The sequence below is a fragment of the Micropterus dolomieu genome, linkage group LG18, assembly GCF_021292245.1.
Source record: "Micropterus dolomieu isolate WLL.071019.BEF.003 ecotype Adirondacks linkage group LG18, ASM2129224v1, whole genome shotgun sequence".
In the NCBI taxonomy this organism is placed as follows: Eukaryota; Metazoa; Chordata; class Actinopteri; order Centrarchiformes; family Centrarchidae; genus Micropterus; species Micropterus dolomieu.
Genome location: NC_060167.1, coordinates 28,073,476 through 28,093,105, shown reverse-complemented (window position 1 = coordinate 28,093,105; position 19,630 = coordinate 28,073,476). Strand labels below are relative to the sequence as shown.

The following is a 19,630-nucleotide window of genomic DNA, read 5'->3' as shown; positions in this document are numbered from 1 at the left end:
ATTTTGACATATATTATAAATTTGACATTTCTTTCTCTATCATGGTCCCTCAATGACAAACAAAAGTTAATCAAAGGAGCCCGCTAACTCAAAAGCCCCAACGTAGGGGAATTTTTGAGGTCTTCTTTCCAAAGGTGTGCTCAAACAACACACCTCTAAAATAGACTTCTCCAGCGCTTAGTAATTTTACTGAAAAGGAAGCAAAAAAGTAATCCTGTAATCCGAGCCAATCTGCACACAGGAGGCCAAACAGCCAAAGAGCTCCCAACATGTGGGCCAGATGAACCTGCTCTCTTGGAACCTTGCCTGGACAAACAAGACAGTAAGCTTGTAAGGTCTGTGCGTCAGCACACCTGACAACAGCCAGGACTCTGCTCTATAACACATGCAGGCTTTGGCAAGGCGTGTGATAATTTAGCATAACATGATGGTGATGAAGTTATGATGACCTAAGGAGGATTATGAGCTGGTAAATCTTAGTAGCTACTGGAAGCTGTATTTTTTTTGAATGCTCACAAAGTAATTGTTGTTTAACTTTGTTAAAACCATAAAGGTTTTAACAAAGTTCTAGCAAGTGAATACCAATTAGAACATGGACACAAGTAAACCCCAGAAAAACTGTCTAAGGTTAATCAGGACATGATGTCAGGACGCCCCCACCGTTAATGTGCTTTATTATATCCTGCAGACACATAGCATTAACTCCTAATGATGCAAGGAACACGTGACATGAGGGGTACCCATCATGCACACAAACATGTCTAAAAGTACATTTTTGTCTAGAAGAGTCAATGCTGCTCAATCTAATCTAATCAGGCTACTACATACTCTAAAAGGCACTCAAAGTTTTCATCCTCTCACTGAGACTATCCTGCTTGTCCATTTCTCATCCATATGTGTTCCTTCTACCTTCTCACCTGTCCTCCCCTGCTCCTTTGTTCCTATCCTCTTGTCCTCTTTTACTCCCCTGTTGGTTCCACCTCTCCCCCCTACCTCTTCCCTCCGCTAATGAGCAGGGTAATTACGGTTGGCCCAGGCCAAAGGGAGAGGGGGAGGCTGAGGAGGAGAAGACAAAATAGGAGGAGAGGAGCAGGAAAGGAGGAGGAGACCCTGCCTAGTCTAGCCTGGTGCTCCAGATAGCATTAGTTCTCTCCTCTGCTCTCCCTCTCTCTCTGACACGTAGCCCTACGCTTAATTAAACATGCCTCGGAGGGACGCAGAGAGAGAGAGAACCACACAGAGTGGAGACAGAGAGAGTAAGACTGAGAGAGAGAGGGGGGAGAAAGTGAATTCATGTTGGCAAAGAGTTAGAGGAAGGGAGAGGGAAAAGTGAGGGTGATGCAAATGCAGAGAGAGAGGCAGATAAGAAGCTGGTGATGGAGTGTGAGAGAGGGGGGAGGTGGGGAGGGTGAGGGGAAAGGTGGTGGAGACATGGCGAGGAGGGTGGAAGGGTGGGTGGTTAGTGAGCCAGATAGAGAGAGCTGGAGGGGGTGTGGAGCGAGGTAAGAGAGCTAAGGATGAGGAAATCTTCTGTAGAAAAAATGAGTGAGGTCTGATGGAGACAAAAAGGAATTAAAGACTGGGAAAGAGCGACGGAAATGGGATTACAATAATATATGAAAATAATAGCAAAGAGGCTCTGATGACACTGTGGAGTAGCAGCTGCAGAGAAACCAAAGTAGTAAAAATGACGCCTAGAAATATTATATCTGCATCCTCATTTCAAAACAGCAAGTGTGAAGAAAACAAGACTATAATCTAAAGCCTTGCTAGCACCATAGGTACAATGTTGATGTTGAATCTCTCTTAGAGCCAGCCTGCACCCCACAATATGAGAGTGTTTAACCAAGAAAGAAACATATTGATGGTTTTACTACTCTAAAGAGCATTACGGTCACGTCACAGAGTGCCACGTCAAGTGAGGCCTGTAGCACACACAAGTTTGATGACAAAATACAAATGACACATAGAAGCTTTTTCTGATCTTACACCCCCCAAATTTTGGTAATTAAAATGTTTGTGTTCATGATTCAAAATCTGTTTCCTTCACAAATAATAAGTATTCAGCTCCCACAGCAAAGAGCAAGACCACAGCCACATATTGACAAGTAAAACCATAAAATATAAAGCCAAACCATACCTTGCACATCCCTAATAAAGAGAATGAGTGACAACATCCTGCAGACCCACGCCAATTACTGGGCTTTGCTGTTGTGAATACTAAACCAGGCTACTAACAGCACAATTATGAATGTGTAATCACATTAAGGGGACATGGAGACTGGTTTCAACCTGGTAATGATGACATGCAATTAGAGCACAACTGTTATCTCCAGGATCTATCAATAATTCATCACCACATGCATTTTGTGTTCCCCAAAGATGACACCCAATAATTAATAACTAGATACATGTGTGTCTATCTGTTCTCCAAATGCTGACAGTTGATGCCACGTAATTGGACTCAACTTTGTCTGCAGTTTTAAGACCGACTGAAAGAGTTGGAAGAGAAATAAAAAAAAAAACATACAGGCCAAATAGCCTCTGGATTTAATGAGGTGAACATCATTTGCCAGGCGGTTGATGCTTACTAAGACATACCTCTCCCTGTGACAGGAAATTGATATGTTTGTGTCTTAAGAAAATGATTTTAGAAAATCACAGAAAAGTCAAATAAGACTTGTATAGTTTTCTTGACAGAAAATAGGCATTATAATATACTTCTCCAAATGTATGGCAATGCAGGAAAGCAGAGGAAAACAAATAAAATTGTCACACTAAGCTAGATCACCAGTTGTGACCGCACACAGCCGGATACTCTGTCAGCCTCCATTAAAAAAGATCTGTATTCCATCTTTTTGCTCCCAGGGCCATGTTATGTAACTTCTAAAACGAACAACAGTTGATAAATCAAGTTCTGTTGTTTGAGGGGTGAAATGATTCTTTGCAAAGGCCCAAGGTATAAAAATAGAAAACAACAATCAAAGAGGTGTACATTTACATTTAGAAAAAGACAGTTTCAGTACAGCTTACAAAGAACAATGAAAACAACCTTCCTAAAGTTGAATTAAAAAACGGGAGCTTTGTCGTGAAGAGTCAACTGCCAGTGTCAACATTTGGGCTCTGTTGACAGCACTGCAGCTTGCATGCCGCTACGAGTGTCGGCAGAGTTTCTCAGCGGTCCGCCTCATTTTTGAGCGAGAGGCAGAGCAAATGCAAGAAACTGGCTCTCCCAGGTCCTTAGCATTGCACAGAAAAACAAAAAGACAGGAAGGAGTGAAGACACAGCGATGGAGAGCGAGCTTCAGACAGACTAACAGGGTCTGCGTTATTCACCGCAAGTGGCTTTGGAGTGCATTGTACTTTTAAACTTTAATGAATACAGCCCTTAAGTCATGATGTAATGAGATCAAGAGAAGAAAAATAACAGAGAAATCCCAAAGAGGAATAGGGGAAGACAGGGAGGGGAGAACAAGAAAGAATAAAAATGCTGTGTCATTATTGTTGACTCAGCACTCATTGAGTAAACACATCAGAATCATACTGTGCGCACGCTGTCCAGTATATGCACAAACCTGCTATAACTCACTGTTAAATTACTATTGATTCACCAGTACGACTGCCTGCACACAGCTCGCAACATAAGGATTTGTATATCAAAGGTCTGCCTGAAATTCCAAAGAGAGAATAACAAAATCTGGGAAGCACAAGGTGGTACCGTGCTCAGACCTACGTTTACTTGATGTGACTGATTACGATGAGTAAGATGAGGATTATTCAATTAAGAAAGCATTTGGTCCCCCATCATCAATTCTGTTATCCCAATTGCTCACTAAGCACATTTAAGACATCCGGAATAAGAATAAACTGTACATCTGTGAATGATCTATGTTACCCATCCTCCTTCATTGTAGCTCAAATGGAGGGTTAAATATTGGTATGGTGCACTGCACAGTCGTTACAGTTTTAAACTGCATTTGCAGCATTTTACAATAGTCAGGGTGGGTAGCTGTTTCCAGGTAAAAATCCTTATGTGTGTAGTTGAAATAAATAGAAGAACAACTGTGTGGTATGAGCAGAGGCAGTAAGGCTGAGGGGATGAGGAACAGAGCGCCATCTGTGCAAGCCCACACTTAAAGTATAGAAAAACATTATTCGCTCAGAGGGAGGCAAAAAGCAAGCTGTCTTTGAGTTTAAGGAAGAGTCAACATCAGCATTGCCTTTCCAAGACGATGAAAAAACATGAGATGGTGACTGAGTGATGCAGATATTTTCCTCTTGGACTGATTGAACTGTCATTTATTAGCTACAGTGCACATTGACTTACATTATTATTTTGGATGACTGCCTAGATTGAGATGCAGTTATTTAGATGTATTGCTGAGTGCTAATGTACAGTAGGTCCAGTGGCAAACGCACCAAGCAGCAGAGGCCTTTAGTTGATGTGATGTTGTTATTGGTTAAGTATCTGAGGCAAATGTCTGTAGCAATAATATCATGAAATAGTCATCAGGTCATCATGTTTAATGTAGTATTGCAGTGTAGCTATTACTGTGTCTCTGTGGACATGGTTGCACTTAGACATCGTCTTAAATTATGCCTTTGTGTTTGCCTCACTAGTGTCATTTTAGCTTGTTTGAGATTAAGGGAGCTGCTGACAGTCCAGTCAGAGTACTGGTGACACAGTTGCAAAGGGATCACTGGAAAATATGGTGCAAGAACACAGAGCAATGACTTCCCACTACCAAAGGTGTCCTCAAAATCAATAAAAAGATAAACAGGAATCTCAGAGATTAGAATTTAAAAACATACTGAGGTGAAGAAGCAGACATTTTAATTATTAGTGTGCAGAGAGAGCTATTCATGGCAGCCATTAAAAGAGAAAATATACACTAGGTAGCTTACCACTAAGTGCTCCTGCAAGAGCCATGTCCATCTTTTTTAGTCCTTTACTGCCCAGGAAGATGTGTTACTGTTAGGTAAATGAATTATTGGTTGGACTGGATACTTGCCAAAGACAACCTTGCTGTGAAACATGATTGTTAATTAGGTCTAGATGTGCTTAAGGGCTAACAAAACTGCACAAGCACCACATCTCCAACACCCAGCTGAGACTACAGCCTTATCTTCGCTACCTTGAGTAACTTTACAGGCCCAAACCTCTGACTAACTACCTCAAAATGCTTTGCCCTTTGGCATTAAAAGCTGTTAATGCATGCCTCAGTTTAGCCATCTTTCATAAAATGCTAATATTCTGTTTTGCAGCCGGTGGGGAATTCATTTGTCTGTTTAATTTCACAGGTGCCCTTAACGCACCGATCAACAACAGGCGCCGTTCGTGAACAGGCAGCACCATCTGTGTGCAGGGAGTGCCAATGGCCCTGAAGTCTTCGCTCTTTGCCACCAAGCACTAAGACTCCATTAAGAAGCCTGGGTCCATGCATCTTTGGCCATCATTTATTTGGCAAAGGCAATTAAAATGCTCCCCCACCCAAAGACAGCATGTGTGGTAGAAGCCACGTCTCCTCTCTTAATCACTGGTAGTAATTAGTTCCTGCAAGCGGTATCATTAGGTATCAGCGCTGGCGCAGTTGTCACAGCCAGCGCATGTCTGGGATGACAAAAGGAGATGGAAGAAAAAAGAAATTCTTTGCTGTAAAAGAGAATCTGGGCAAGTCAGAATCCTGTCCAAAAACGTTACAAGGTTGTCCCACGAGGGGCATAATCCATCAAAGTGATTTTTCTTCTCTCTCTTTCACCCACCCCCTCCTGTTCCGCCCCCCTGTCTTCTTTGCAACGTAATCATTTTCCTCTCACGGCGTTTGACATTCATAAAGGATGCTGGTGCAAGTGCCGCGTCTTGCCAAAGTTTGGGATGAGTTTTAGAGGTGTATTTACAGTGTGGGATTGCCAGAGGTGAGTTACAATGTTCCTCGGCAGAGATACCCTTCTAACTGTCCTTCTTGCCTAGTTTCTTTTGCCCTGCACTTCTTCTTTCCATCATTTTGTCCTGTCCACCATTGATCAGTTACAGAATGGAGCCCTTGGCTGCACTGCTTTTGGAAGGCCACATTGTCTATACCTCTAGGATTAAGCGTTATAGCACTGATTGATCAAAGGGACTAGAGCGCATTATTCTTTAGAATGACTGGTCAATCAGTCAGTTCTAGTTTTGCTAACCCTTCTGACTTCCACAGGAGCCACACTTTGCTACGCTAAATGACATGTTGAATCTCTCTGAGCCAGCCTGCACACAGTAGCAGTTATTAAGGAGGCAAATAATGTCTTCAGTAAAATGGAGCTTGTTTCTTGGATAGAGAGTTTGTTCCTCTGAGGAGTTCTGTTGCAGTTTTTGTTGGCAAGAACGCAGCTGTTCAGTCCCTTAACCACCTTTGGTTTTCATCAAAATATCCCTTATTCAAAGTTTCTAGGGAGCCTTAGTGGAAAGGTTGTTTACTTACAGTCTGCACAAATATGCTAACAAGCTGTCTGAACATACAAACCTTATTATCACACAAACCTTGTGACTCAGTCTGGCCGCCGCTCTTTTCCCCTCTCTGCAGATTCCTATTTCAATAATGACGCTGCATATTTTCATTCTGTTGATGCGCGAGTGCAGCGCATGTCACAGCACTTTGTCAAATATGTAGACAGAGTTAAAACACACGCACGCTGACGTACGGGAAGGGGGTGGAAAACAAACATCATCTGACAAGTTTGTGGCATATTTGGTTCAGACAGTGTGATTCCCCCTGGATCCAAGAGAGTGGCAGCGAGGAGAGGAGGTGTGGGAGGGGAGGGCGGAGAGAGAAAGAGGGAGACAGAGTGAACTCCGTCAGAGCGCAATTGTTCTTCCATGTGGAAAGGTGACAAAAGCAAAGTGTGAAAGGGCTCACCAGAGGGAGGGGGTTGTGGAAGAGAAGGATGGAGAGAGAGGAGGGATGAATAGAAAGGGAAAAGGGAAGCTGTAAGAGAGTGAGAAGGATGGGAACATTTTAGATGGTTGTAAGCTAGCTGGTAAAGTTGTTGCTGTGTAAGCAGCATTAGTGCACTTTATCAAAGGACAGGTTCAGATTTGTTCAAGTCTGTCTTTACTCACGTGCACAAATACGTGTGCTGAGCGAGTCGTAGATCCCTTCCTAACATGACCACACTGTAAGAAAGTATAAGACAAAATCCACGGTTGTTCCTCTGAAACTAATAGGAGGCTTCAGCAGACTGAATTAACCAAATCAACCTCTCCTTCCGGAAGATGTGTGTGGGTTTGCTGACAGTGTACCTTCACCACAGCTTCGCAGGTAAATACAGTCCGGGGGAACAAAAATCATCTAAAGACCATAAATGTAGTGGAGACCCAGTTGTTTTGACTGACACAGAGTGCTATATTAGCTTCAGCAAACTAAAAAACGAATGTGAAACAAGTTTCACCTTGAGTTATTCACACAAATTTGACCACCAGAGTTTTGCAGTCTATGTTTAATTGCTCCATACAGTCTAACTGGCTCTACAGACGTTAGCTGTAGCTTTCCTTTCCAGTTTGATAACAGCTTTGTAGGGTAATCTTGTTAGGAAGGTATCACTATATGGCCAGTATTGAGAGTAGGGATGACTGATCAACTATTTTAACGTACTACTGTAACTATAGCATGTCAATAGAAATATGAATAACCTTTAGGAAAACATGGCATCACTCTCTTTGGTTAACATACTTTAAAGAATGAAAAAATACATGACCCACAAATTTCAAGGTTTGCTACTCATAAACATATCACACACACACACACAAACACACACACACACTTCTCTCTCTCACACACGCACACACACACACTTTTTTCCTCTCTCTCTCTCTCTCTCACACACACACACACACACTCACACACACACACACACACACACACACACACACACAGAACAAGTTACATCTGCTGGTCAGAGTTAATGCTCCCAGCAGTGGCATATCAGGCCATAATGAAGGCTTGCAACACACAGTCTGGCAGTGTGGACAAACACTCGTCTTTCCGTTTCCCCCCTCACGCATACACACATTGAATCACAAACACACACAGAGAAACACTTAAGTGGGTGAGTCAGACCAACGTTCTTCCTGTGTCTCACACACATAAACACACACCCAGCAGAGGCGAGGCAAGCAGCAGAGCCCCTGCCAGGTTATATGGAGGGACAGAGTGTTCTGAGTTACTGCACTGTGCAGCCACTCTCCACGGCAGCACCATACAGAGTCCATAAAGCATGATGGATGGCCTATCATCATTTACCTCTTTGGTGACTTCTCAATGCTGTCACACCCCGCCAAGCACATGCAAGTGAGGTGAGACACACCAAAACAGACAGGCAAGCAAAGGCAGAGCATAACGGTGAATAAAAAAAAACCCAAAAAGGCAATGCGGACAAAAAGGTGCTAAAAGGAGGATTAAAGAGAGTGACAGAGGGAGGGAGGGAGAAAGAGAAGGAGAGGAAAGACAGAGAGATGGATGAGGGAGCATCTTTGATGTTTGCCAGAATTAAAGCACACTCGGTCACATACGCAAACACTTGCACAATTATGCACACACACACACACACACACACACACACACACACACACACACACTATCACAAAAGAACTGAACCATCCCCTGTCCCTTTCCTCCTTTGATGACAGCACCCCACACACGTAGAGGCTGTATTTAGAGCATGCAAAATCTACTGTCTCCTCCACTCTCCTCTCCTCTCCTGCTCTCCATGCCACAGCAGAGGGAGCGAGTGGAGGAGAAGAGAGAGAGAGAGAGAGAGAGAGACAGGGACGGAGAGAGAGAAAGAATGAACACCAGATGCAGCGAGATGACACAGTGGTAGTTTACATGTCAAAGCTGGTGAGGTATCAAAAGTGGGAGCAAGAAAAGAGAAAGAGAGGGTGTGTGTTTCGGGGAGAGGAAGTCAGTGGCTAGAACAGTAAATAACTTTCATGAGAATGAGCGCACAGGGCTCAGAGTCTGTACTGCTGTGGAAAGTAAAGCACTCTGTGCACCATTTTGTCCTCTTAAGTCTTTCACTTACTGATGTTTCAGCAATGTATGCCAGATGTTATTTTAAAGGGGCACTCCAGTGATTTAGTATTGCACTTCCAAAAAGTTGGGGGACTCACCAGAGACAGATTGATAACACAGTAGTAAAAATCAGTGCAGGAAGGGCAGAGATATCCTGACTTTCACTCCATTCTGTGGGTCAAGCTTCATTCCCTATCATGAAAAGAGTCTTTTTGTTAGACCCTCCATACTCGATGAACACATCTTTAAAATGACACAACCCAAGTTTGTAATGTAGTGTTTTTGTTATAAATTGAGGCCAGCAGCTCTCCGAATTCAAACTGTCAACTGTTGAGTTGCATTAGGGGTAAGGTAGACACCAGTGGTTGACAAGGAAGAAGAATTCCTTGGAAATTAAAAAGATGATACCTCTGCTTCTGCTGCATCAATTCTGATTCTTTTTTAAAAAAATGCTTAATTGGTGGAGTACTCTTTTAAGTTAACTGTTAACAGTTAATGTGTCAACTGAAAATGACATTCATTGGATTTCGATACAAATGTGTTTAGGAAAAAAATATCCACCCCTACCAATAAATAAATGGCTACCATGCACATAAACATGAACATGAACATGTTGTCAAGGTGAATAACTAAGTGAAAATAAAATAATAGTAAATCTGTGTGATAATCAGGCTAACAGAAGGCATACATCTGTTTTCATAGACTGAGCAGTGCTCGTCCTGAATGGTAAATGTTAATGAGTAAAATTAGGTGGAGTTCCCTTTAAGGAAATAAAAAACTACTTAGAAGTCATTTAGCATGGTGCTATACATACTCTACAACACTTTTGATAAAAAATAAAAATAGTACAGCATATTGTGTAAGTGTTGAAGGGGTTCATGTGTTCAGCAGGTGCTCCCAGAGACTGAGGTCTTGAGTTGAAGCCTATATTTTGATCTGTGGAGTGAAAGAATCCCCACAGTGTTGTTGCTGCACAGAATGTTGAAAGAAAGTGTTTCAACTAGACTTTCTGCCTTCATATCAACAGAGAGAGAGAGAGAGAGAGAGAGAGAGAGAGAGAGAAAGCATGAGAGAGAGAGAGTGAGAGGGAGGGAAAGACAGCGTCTCCGGACAGTGCCTATTGATCGCCACCCGGCACACATCACCACAACTTTCACAAATTGCTATTGAGAAGTGACCTGTAATGTAATTACTGGCCAATCCGGGGCCTTGGCTGCCATCAATTATTAAAAGCTGCCTGAGTCGTGGCCCGCTATCCGGCCTCTGCTGGTGCGTTGTGTCATTATCACATCTGCAGGCCACCAGCTCACCAGCTGCTACCGCAGGGTCTGGAACAAGATTTCTGAGCGCCACTTCCCACTCTGTCACACATATCAGATCATATAGCCAAACGAAGAAATTGAAATTGCTGTATTATATATTCCTACTGCTACACTGAAGGTGAGGTGGTGAAGGTCACAGAATAAAATGGGTTTTGGTTTTTCTTGGCACATTACCTTTGAGCATAAGAATGGTATTTACAGAAAAATAAGATGCCTTTGTGAGAACTATGGGGTTAGTTTCTGCTTCATAAGAACTTTTGTTAGTAGAAAAACAACATTAATATTGCAGCGTGGCTCACCAGTGGGTCCTAGTTTTAAAAATGTTCAGTGCCATAGTCAATGCCAGCAACAAATCCATGGCTACTGTTTCTATCCCTAACCTGCCACGTCTCACTGTCTTCTAATAATGATCCCCTATATATTTCAACTTTGCTACACTGTTAGCTCTTCTGAATCACTTATACATTCCTTGACTAGTTTCTGCCATAACGGTTATGATGAAAGAAGACAGAGAAAACAGCAATGCATGCATTGCATGATAATTGCCCTTTGCTTTGAACTGACACAATAATTTTTCTTTTAGTTCTCATTATAAAAACCCTTGTTCAAACTGGGCTTGTGATTTTTTTCCTCTGCAGTCACTGTGAAATTATTTATTTGTTATCTAGCTTTACACCAAAGTAGCACTTTAAAATACTGCCAACCAAAGGAGCAGCACAGCATCTAGAAAGCAACCTTAACACCAACTTTGAAACCCTTGAACAGTTTTATTGTGAAATTCTATAAAGCCATTTTGATAAACAAGTGAATGTTCTTCAAATGTTCATTAAAGTATCTTAAAGAAACTTCTAACAAAACCAAAGGGCAGTGAACTTTAATGTCACACCAGCGGTTGGGCTGAGGGAAACTACTAGAACAAACGTAATACTAATCTAGAGAGATGAGAGTACAGAGAATGGCGGGCTCATGCTGTACAGTAAAAGCTGCGAGAGTCCTGTAAAGCCTAAGGAAAAAATTAAACCACTGAAAGTTTCTCGTGTTTCAAAGCCTCTGCCCTTCCCCGCACTCACCGACAACTGAGGGAGAGACATAGGAGCAGAGCAGACCCACACTCATGCTTGACAGAAAGAAAATGTATACGGTATGGACCATAATATTCTCCAATGATCAATAAAACACCACTCTAATAGACACATTATATTGTAGGTGTGACTGATTTATGGAATTTTATTGTTTTTAGTTATCTGCTCTCTGTTCCTCAACATTTAATGTGCACGGTAAATTAACTGAGCAGGCTACAATAAAAATATCAGACAACACAGCACTTACTGTTGTGGAAAGACACGCTTTTTTTTTTGGGGGCTTAACAGCATGAAAAAGACAAGAAGATATAGCAGCAACTATTCTGAAAAAAATCCCTGAACTAGCAGGATATTTCAAAGCAGCTGGAGTCAAGCGGACTCGATACAGCAACAGCAGCAGGAGCTAAAACTATGACAATGGCAGAATGACTATCACAACCGGCTTAAATATATGAACTATACGCACAGCCAGGGCTGAAGCCAGGCGCACATTTGCTAGGATGCTATTAAAGCTTTTTCTTAGTAATAGCTTCTGCTGCAGCGGCTCACGCTTTTGTCCTCACACCAATGACAGTCATGGCCACAGGTTTTTATCAAAAATAAGTGCAGGGCTTTAGGGGTTTCTGAAACAACCCCAATCATGCAAGGACTGGATGGATGGTTTCTCAGCACTTTAACAATAATGTGTCAAAAGCTTTGTTTTTTGTTTTTTTACCTAAAAGTGAATCAGCTGTGTCTGTAAATGATGGGGTTTTTTTTGCCACTTTCCATTCTGGTGAGTGCATGGAAGAGTCCTAAAGTGCCAGTAGTGACATTAACACTTGTAAATGCTCAGTGGAGCGGGCTGCTGAGGATGAAGACTCATTGGTCCGCTGTAAGGCTATGCTTTTGTGGATCAATACAAACTCAAGCGAAGGACAAGTTGATTTCAGACTGTGACAGTAGCTTGAGCCAGCAATAGATTGAGCTGCTGAAAAGAGCTATGGCACCTCTGAAATTTCTGAAGTGGGGACATGCTTTTAGAGGGAATACAAAAACATTTGGATCACCCAATAATGGCACTTACCAGAGGTGTTTTGAATTGCTCAGACAGTTCAATCCATTCCTTTAGAGAGCATAACACACTTTTTGGGACTGCTGGCTGGGGACTCTGTCTTTTCTGTTAGCAACAATTTGTAGTAAATGTATTTAAAAGATTGTATAAAGGTGCGTCATTTCACATATGGATCATCAATCTATGGGCCCAGCGGGTAGCCTGCACCACTTCTGAAATTAGTTGGATTATTGGACTAAAGTGAACTACTGCCTCCAGGCAGATGATTTTTTCTCATTTGTACAATCTGCTCAAACTCCACTTGGCAACAGGAGGTTGTAACATCAGGCCTGGAGCCCAATGATAATGGGAGCATTCAGACTTTATATGACAAAATATGGTGTGTAGGCTTGTAATGATCTTTGTTACAATTATGGCACCATTCATGCTTCACTCCTTAAAGGGCTTTATGTGGCCAAAAGTATATGGACACATGAACGCTACACTGTTATGTGACAGTTGAACATCTCATTCAAACATTTATGTAATATAAAGCTGACTGTTTAAAATGTTCCCTTTTTGAATTTGAGGATCTGCACTTCATCTTGGTTGTTGTTTCTGTCTCGTGTCTTGTAAAGGTGTGGGTATTGTGCTGGAAACATTCATGTGATGTGTTCAGAATAACCATGCTTGAAGGGGGGGAGAAAAGTTGGCCGTCAGAGAGAGATGCGATTATCGTGGGGAAAATGGCCACACTTTTCTCCTCAGGGGCATTCACAGTGTTGCACTTGTTTGTACACACAGAAAGTTATGGAAAAGGGAGCTTGAGGGAGAAGTTCAGACCTTGCATATATTCTTACTCACAGCATGAAGTAGGTGTGAATGTCGGGGGAGTCAGTTTCGGAAAGTTGTAGAAATTGTTGGACACAGGCCCCCAATTCTGGTGTTGGAGCGATGTGGCTGGAGGGGCTTCAGAAGCTGTTTGACCATCCGACAAGCACTTTGGTTGGGTTATCCCGACAGTTTAAACCCATATGGGCAGGGCACAATGTGGTGCAGGACACAAATCAATCAAACCAAAACAATGGGGATTAATCTGTTGCTATGATCGCCTCTCTTCCTATAGGAAGGCTTTCCACAAGATTTTGGCTGCAGGAATTTGCTCCCATTCAGCCACAACAGCATTAGTGAGATTGGCCAGTGATGTTGGGCAATAATGCCTGGCTTGAATTCGACATCCCAGTTCATCCTAAAGGTGTTGGATGGGCTTGAGGTCAGGGCTCAGGGTTGAGGCTAGTCAAGTTCTTTCACATGGGGTCATTGTAATGTTGAAACAGGAAAAGGCCTTTCACAAACTGGTGTCACATAGAATCATAGTATTATTTGAAATATCATTGTATGCTGTAGCTTTAAATGAAAATAAAGGGCCTAGCCCAAACCACAGCCCCGAACCAAAAGTACAAAAAGTTGTGTGGACAGGGCCATATAGTGTATGTGATCCAATTACACTTAGGCCTTGAGGAAATTAATGAACTATGATGGGTTCATCAATAAAACAGTGGAATCTGTGTTTAACTCAGAATTTATTACAAACACTACTTTCAGGAAGCCTTTCTGCTTTTGAACTGTCTGTTGGGGAGACTCATTTGAATTTTTATTGCAGGCTTATAACCTGCCAGATTCAGGCTTCATACTGCCTCACTTAAAAGCTTTGCTCAGGTTTGTACACTGGATACTGTTTATTCTTTTGTTACACTGACTACTGCCAGTGCTGGCTGACCTTTCTGTTTTATTGTTAGGCATGCGAGACAGAAATAAGTTGCTCATTATGTCTCAGAGTTTACAAAAGTCTGTGTTTTTGTGAAGCATATATCCCTATTGATGTCGTGTTGGGACAAAACTTGGTTGTGCATCACTCCAGCATTCTGTCAATGACTGTGGATTCATTAATTGGAACGCGTTATGTGGCAAACGGTTTTCTTTTGGAAAAGGGTGATTAGGATAGTTGATGAGGTGATGGCTTGGGGAGAGGGACGGGATGTTTTAGCTCCAGGGCATTATTCATGTGGACGTGCAGCTATTTCTCCTGCACACTGCACCACTAATCTAAATCTATCTACAAGAAGGAGTGAACTACTGTACTTGTGCACAGGGGAAACAAATCATAACTGAGCACCACCAGCCCCCCTCCCTCCAAACGCCCCTTCACCCACTTCACCTGGGGAGCCTGGCAGTTATCGACCAATGAGGGCGACTTATTGAGAAAAAGCTGCCATGAAACTGGGTCGCAGGAGCCAATCAATGCCATGGATTTCTTGCCCTGGCATTATCTCAACTGAGAGGGGTGGGGGGTTGGAGGGTGTGTGCAAAAAAAGAAACAGACACAAATCAGTTGGTATGGAGGCACCTCGACTATATCTCTCCTCCCACTCCCGCCATCCACCCACTCTCTCCAACCAGCCTTCCTTCATCAACCCCTTCCTCTTTCCTCCCTCCTGCTATTCATTTGCTTTTCCGTCTTTTCTGTTGTTTGTTTGCCCCTGGGCTGAAAACTCTGTGTGTGTATGTGCTCCATTATGTATGTGTGTGTTTGTGTGAACGCGCTCTGAAATGACGCATTGATTCACAGTGTTCTATATTTTCTCATCTGGCTCACTATTACAGTGCGAGTCAATCGACGCCGTATTTCTCTCTCGCTCCCTCTCTGTTTTACTTTCTCCCTGTTTCTCTCCCTCTCTCTTTCTATGAGTATCACAGTATCATGTTGTTGAATGGAAGTGTTTACGAGGAGTGTTGTATTGCCGTTACAAGAGACGGGTTTGGGGTGTGAGTGCATGCGTTGGGAGTATCAGCGGTATGTTTTGTACCTGTACATGCTTGTGTGTATTTCTGTGTATTATTTTCTAACTTGGAACACAATACTAAGTATTCAGGAGTGCGTGCTCTTTTGGTGCACTGTTTGGGGGCATGTGGTTGTGCTGAGGCACATTACTTAGGTACTATACTTTATATCTGACACTGTGTTTGAGTGGATGTCAGATCTTCTTTTTTAGTTGATTTTTTTTTTGCGTGTGTGAGTATTTATATGTGTGAGGGAGGATTTGCTGGTGGGTATTGGTACCCCGTGGTTTGTACACACGCTGCACGAGCTTGAGCTCTGCAACTCCACCCTGTGACCCGCACGTGCACACACAACCACACACACGTGCGTGCACAAAAATACATCCTCCCACTCGTGAGGACTTTTGCCAGAATCAATAGAGGCTTTTTAATGCCTCCTACTGTAGTACGAGACTGAAACTGGAGTGCGGGATCGCAAATATGGCAGCCAGGGCCCGGCGTCTCACGTCATCTCAAACCCCCCAACCCATCCGACCCCATCTATCTGCTCAATAGCTGTGTAATTCAAACAAGGATATAAAACTTTTTCACTGGTGATACTGACTGTGTTCACATTTGTGTCTTGTGTATATTTCCAGCAATGGATGGATTACGAGACAGACAGAACCAGGTCAGCTATGGTGGTTCTGTGTATGTTTGGTGACTTATTATAGGTTTATAATAAGTCAAAAGTGGTGCAGTTGGTTGAAGAGTGCTCCAGAACATCAGTATTTTATTCATGCTGGAAATCCTTTCCAAAATTCCTGCCAAAACAGATCCACTGACACTCCTCTCCACAGATTTTAAACAAAATACTATACAGCACTATTCAGAATACTATAGGACCATATTTAAAATACTATAGTATAATTTAATATTATAATATTATAAGAAATGATCAAAAGAAACCTGTGGTTCAGGTTATATTCCATTTTTACTGATTTCATTGTAGGCTCATGGTATCTCAAACATGCACTGTGCAGCTGTATTATATTGTGTGTTATATTGGGTAAAATAAACAAAAATATATTATAAATATCAGGTCTGAAAGGCAGACTCACTATTAAAACAAATATGACTAGGACATCCATGCTTTTTTACGGAAAACTTTCTTTCCATATAAAAGTTTGACAAACATCACTCCAAATAGAGGAGCTGGCTTCGTGGTCCTTAGGGCTTGTGCTTGGGTGGTCTCTTCTACGATCCATGCGTAGTGCCAGGGAGTTTGTAGTGTTTCTTGTTATTCAAATGTTCCTCTTGAATGTCCTCTAACAGTGCAGTGGTTTCTGAGTCAGTAGAGCTGATTTAATTATGTTAGCAGAAACTTATTCTCAATCAGCATAATCTGGTGTAACTGTAGTTTGCAGCTCTGTGATGGAATGAGGGATGAAAACAATTTGTCATTTATCACGAGCAGTTCAATGTCAGCGTCACTTTAACATCAGTATTTTTGTTTGTCACTTGTTTACCCAAAGTCTCTCCTGACACTGCACCGGCTCAGTTACGCACACACACACACACACACACACACACACGCACACGCACACACATACACAAGGCAGCCTTTAGTACTTTGTCTGAGCTACACTAACAGCCTACAGCCATGCTTACAGGGCATTTCCACTAGGAAGCCAAATCCCCTCTTCTCTCGGCTCACCTGGCAGCGAAAACTTTTTAAATGTACGGGTTGGGGAGCAACTTTGACGATAAAAAGCGCATCAGGACGTGAAGTGAAGGGGAAAGAGGCTTTAAGGGGGGAAAAAAGTGATTTCATTTGCAGGGTTTTGATTGTGTTGGCTTGTGAGTGGGGGATTGATAGAGGATGGAAGGAGGGAGGGGAGAAGGCAGGTGAAAAAACCACAACGAAGGAACGGAAGAAATAGGCTGTAGTCGTGTGCCATAAAACGTCCCACTGCCTTTCCCAGGGCCAAGTCCTCGCTCTGTTTCTAATGAACTAATTTATTCTGTTTTGCTGGCTTTACCTTCACCAGCAACAAAAGAAAGTCTCCTGGTCTGCTTCTCTGAATGCTCTGCTTCAGGGCTTGTTGAGCATCTAGGTCTGTCCTGTGGCATTACCTTTGTTTACTTAACGCTCACCATCGATCAAATGCAAACCTGAGACTGTCCTCCACTGGCAAAGGCATTGCTGATTAGCATTTACTTCTAAAACAATGTTGATTGTAAGTGACTGATTAAATTTACTTGCTGTTGATGCATTACTATGTAGCGTGTGAAGCCAAATACAGTCTTGTTCCCTTAAGGATGTAAAGACAGAATCCTTAAAAAATGTTGTTTTTGTGCCCATATCGTCTGGTCCGTGTCAAACAATAGCAACAAAGGCAAAAACATCAATCGGCAGCACATTTTGTGTGAACACAAAATCGCATTCTGGTTTTGGCCAAATATTTAATCTCTCCCTCTCTCTCTCTCTTTCTCTGTGTCTCTGTCTCTCCCTCCATCTTTCTTTCTGAATAATATGCCACTGGGAAGTGAAAAAAAACTGAGAGCACGGATCCCCACTCCTCCGCTCTTCTCGGCTGCACGTCTGTGATGTCATAATCACTCACATCAAAGGCTGTACGCTCAACACGGCGACTGTCAGCTTCCCTGGAGGCGTCATTAAAAACGAACAGAGCAAACCGAGCCAGGCCTGACAGAGACGCATCAAAACTTCCGAACATGCACATACGCACACATGCGCAGGCGGCTGCGTACACGTACACACACGCAAGCATGTGCATCCAGGTGCACGCACACTCAAGCACATACTAACTGAACTGTATTAGAGACACACGCATGCACACACAAATATGTAATCATAAAATCATGTATACAATAAAGAAAATGCTCACAATGCATATGATCCCTCATACACACACAGAGACTCTCTCTCTTTCACACACACACACACACATACACATGCTAACAATTGAATATCTACCTCTTCTCTGTGACAATGTTAAAAAATCCCTCATTCTACCATGCATAAATAGGAGCTGAGCATTAAAATGAAACACACGTTGCTTCCAGCTGCACAGTACATGTGAGAGGTAACAACCACAACGTGTGAACATCTGTCGAATAGATGTGTCGTCGTGATGTACATTCATGATGCATGCTCATGTTGTTGCCATTCCGGGGCATAATGCAGAACACATAGATGTACAAATAGCCTCCATCCACCCGCTCACATGCCCACACACATGGATACATTCACACACACATGCACACACACAGAGGCACACTCTCATTTACACAAACTGGAGGAAGGACTATAAATAGTATGCCTATGATGCGATGCTGTGTGTGGTTTCTCCCCCATGGGTTTGTGTGTGTGACTGTCAAAGTGAAGAGAGAGGGAGGCAGAGGAAGAGGATGGATATTTAAGGAAAAGAAGGGCTGTGCTCATGTCTGGTGCACAGCCAGTGATAAACAGTACACGACAAGCATGGCAAAGACAGTAAGTCCCCTTTGATTTGAAATGAATATAAGGCATTATATGTTAAAAATGAGCATCTGTTGTGTGTGTGTGTGTGCCAGAGTGAATCCAAGATGTGTTTATGTAAGATTTCGCTTCTGGGTCGACATGGCGTTCCTCGTGTATGACTTACCCCTGGCAGGGTCTTCTGCTCGTGCAATGCATTCTGGGCTTTCAGGGCCGACTCTCTGGCACAGTAGGTGAGGAAGGCACAGCCTGGAATACAGCAAGAGTGAGAGAGACAATTATGTTATGAGAACTGGGGACAGAGAAGGAGAGACAGTCGTGGGAAGGGGATGCAGCAATCACCAGCGAATAGCCAAAAACAACACACACACACACACACACACACACACACACACACACACACATATGCACACACACACAGAGTAAGCCTGCAGCCATAGCTCTGAAACTCTGTCTACACGGCCGCACTGGGAATTTGCTCATGTTTGTGTGTGTGCCTGTTCGTGTCTGTGCACAGTGAACAGTATTTCGGTGCCTGAGCAAACTGAACATTCCTGTGTACACAAACGCAATCCATACGTTTGCAAAAATAAAATAAAGAGACATGAAAATTGCTGCTTTGGATGCGCGACAATTTGTGCATTCTGGTGCGTGAGAGCCATTCTGCCCGCAAAACAAATCTGACTGAGCTTTCTCCCTGGCAGTCTGAAATAGCAGTTATCCATTCGTCCATCGCACTCTTCTGGCTGGCTGTGACAGGGATAGACATTTCCCTGACAGCCGCCCCCCCCCCCCCCCCCCCCCCCCCCCCCCCCCCT

General features: G+C 42.9%; 1 protein-coding gene and 1 long non-coding RNA gene across 13 annotated transcripts in view; one reads left to right on the top strand and one right to left on the bottom strand.

Annotated features, from left to right (window-relative positions):
• celf4 (CUGBP, Elav-like family member 4) overlaps positions 1-19,630 on the bottom strand; it is an 84,475-nt gene that overhangs the window by 38,454 nt on the left and 26,391 nt on the right. For all 11 annotated transcript variants that reach the window (XM_046076311.1, XM_046076302.1, XM_046076306.1 and 8 more), the window contains exon 2: positions 18,979-19,061. In XM_046076311.1, the coding sequence (XP_045932267.1) occupies positions 18,979-19,061 (83 nt within the window). The remainder of the gene's footprint in view (positions 1-18,978; positions 19,062-19,630) is intronic.
• LOC123987421 overlaps positions 1-19,630 on the top strand; it is a 55,496-nt gene that overhangs the window by 16,144 nt on the left and 19,722 nt on the right. The window lies entirely within an intron of this gene.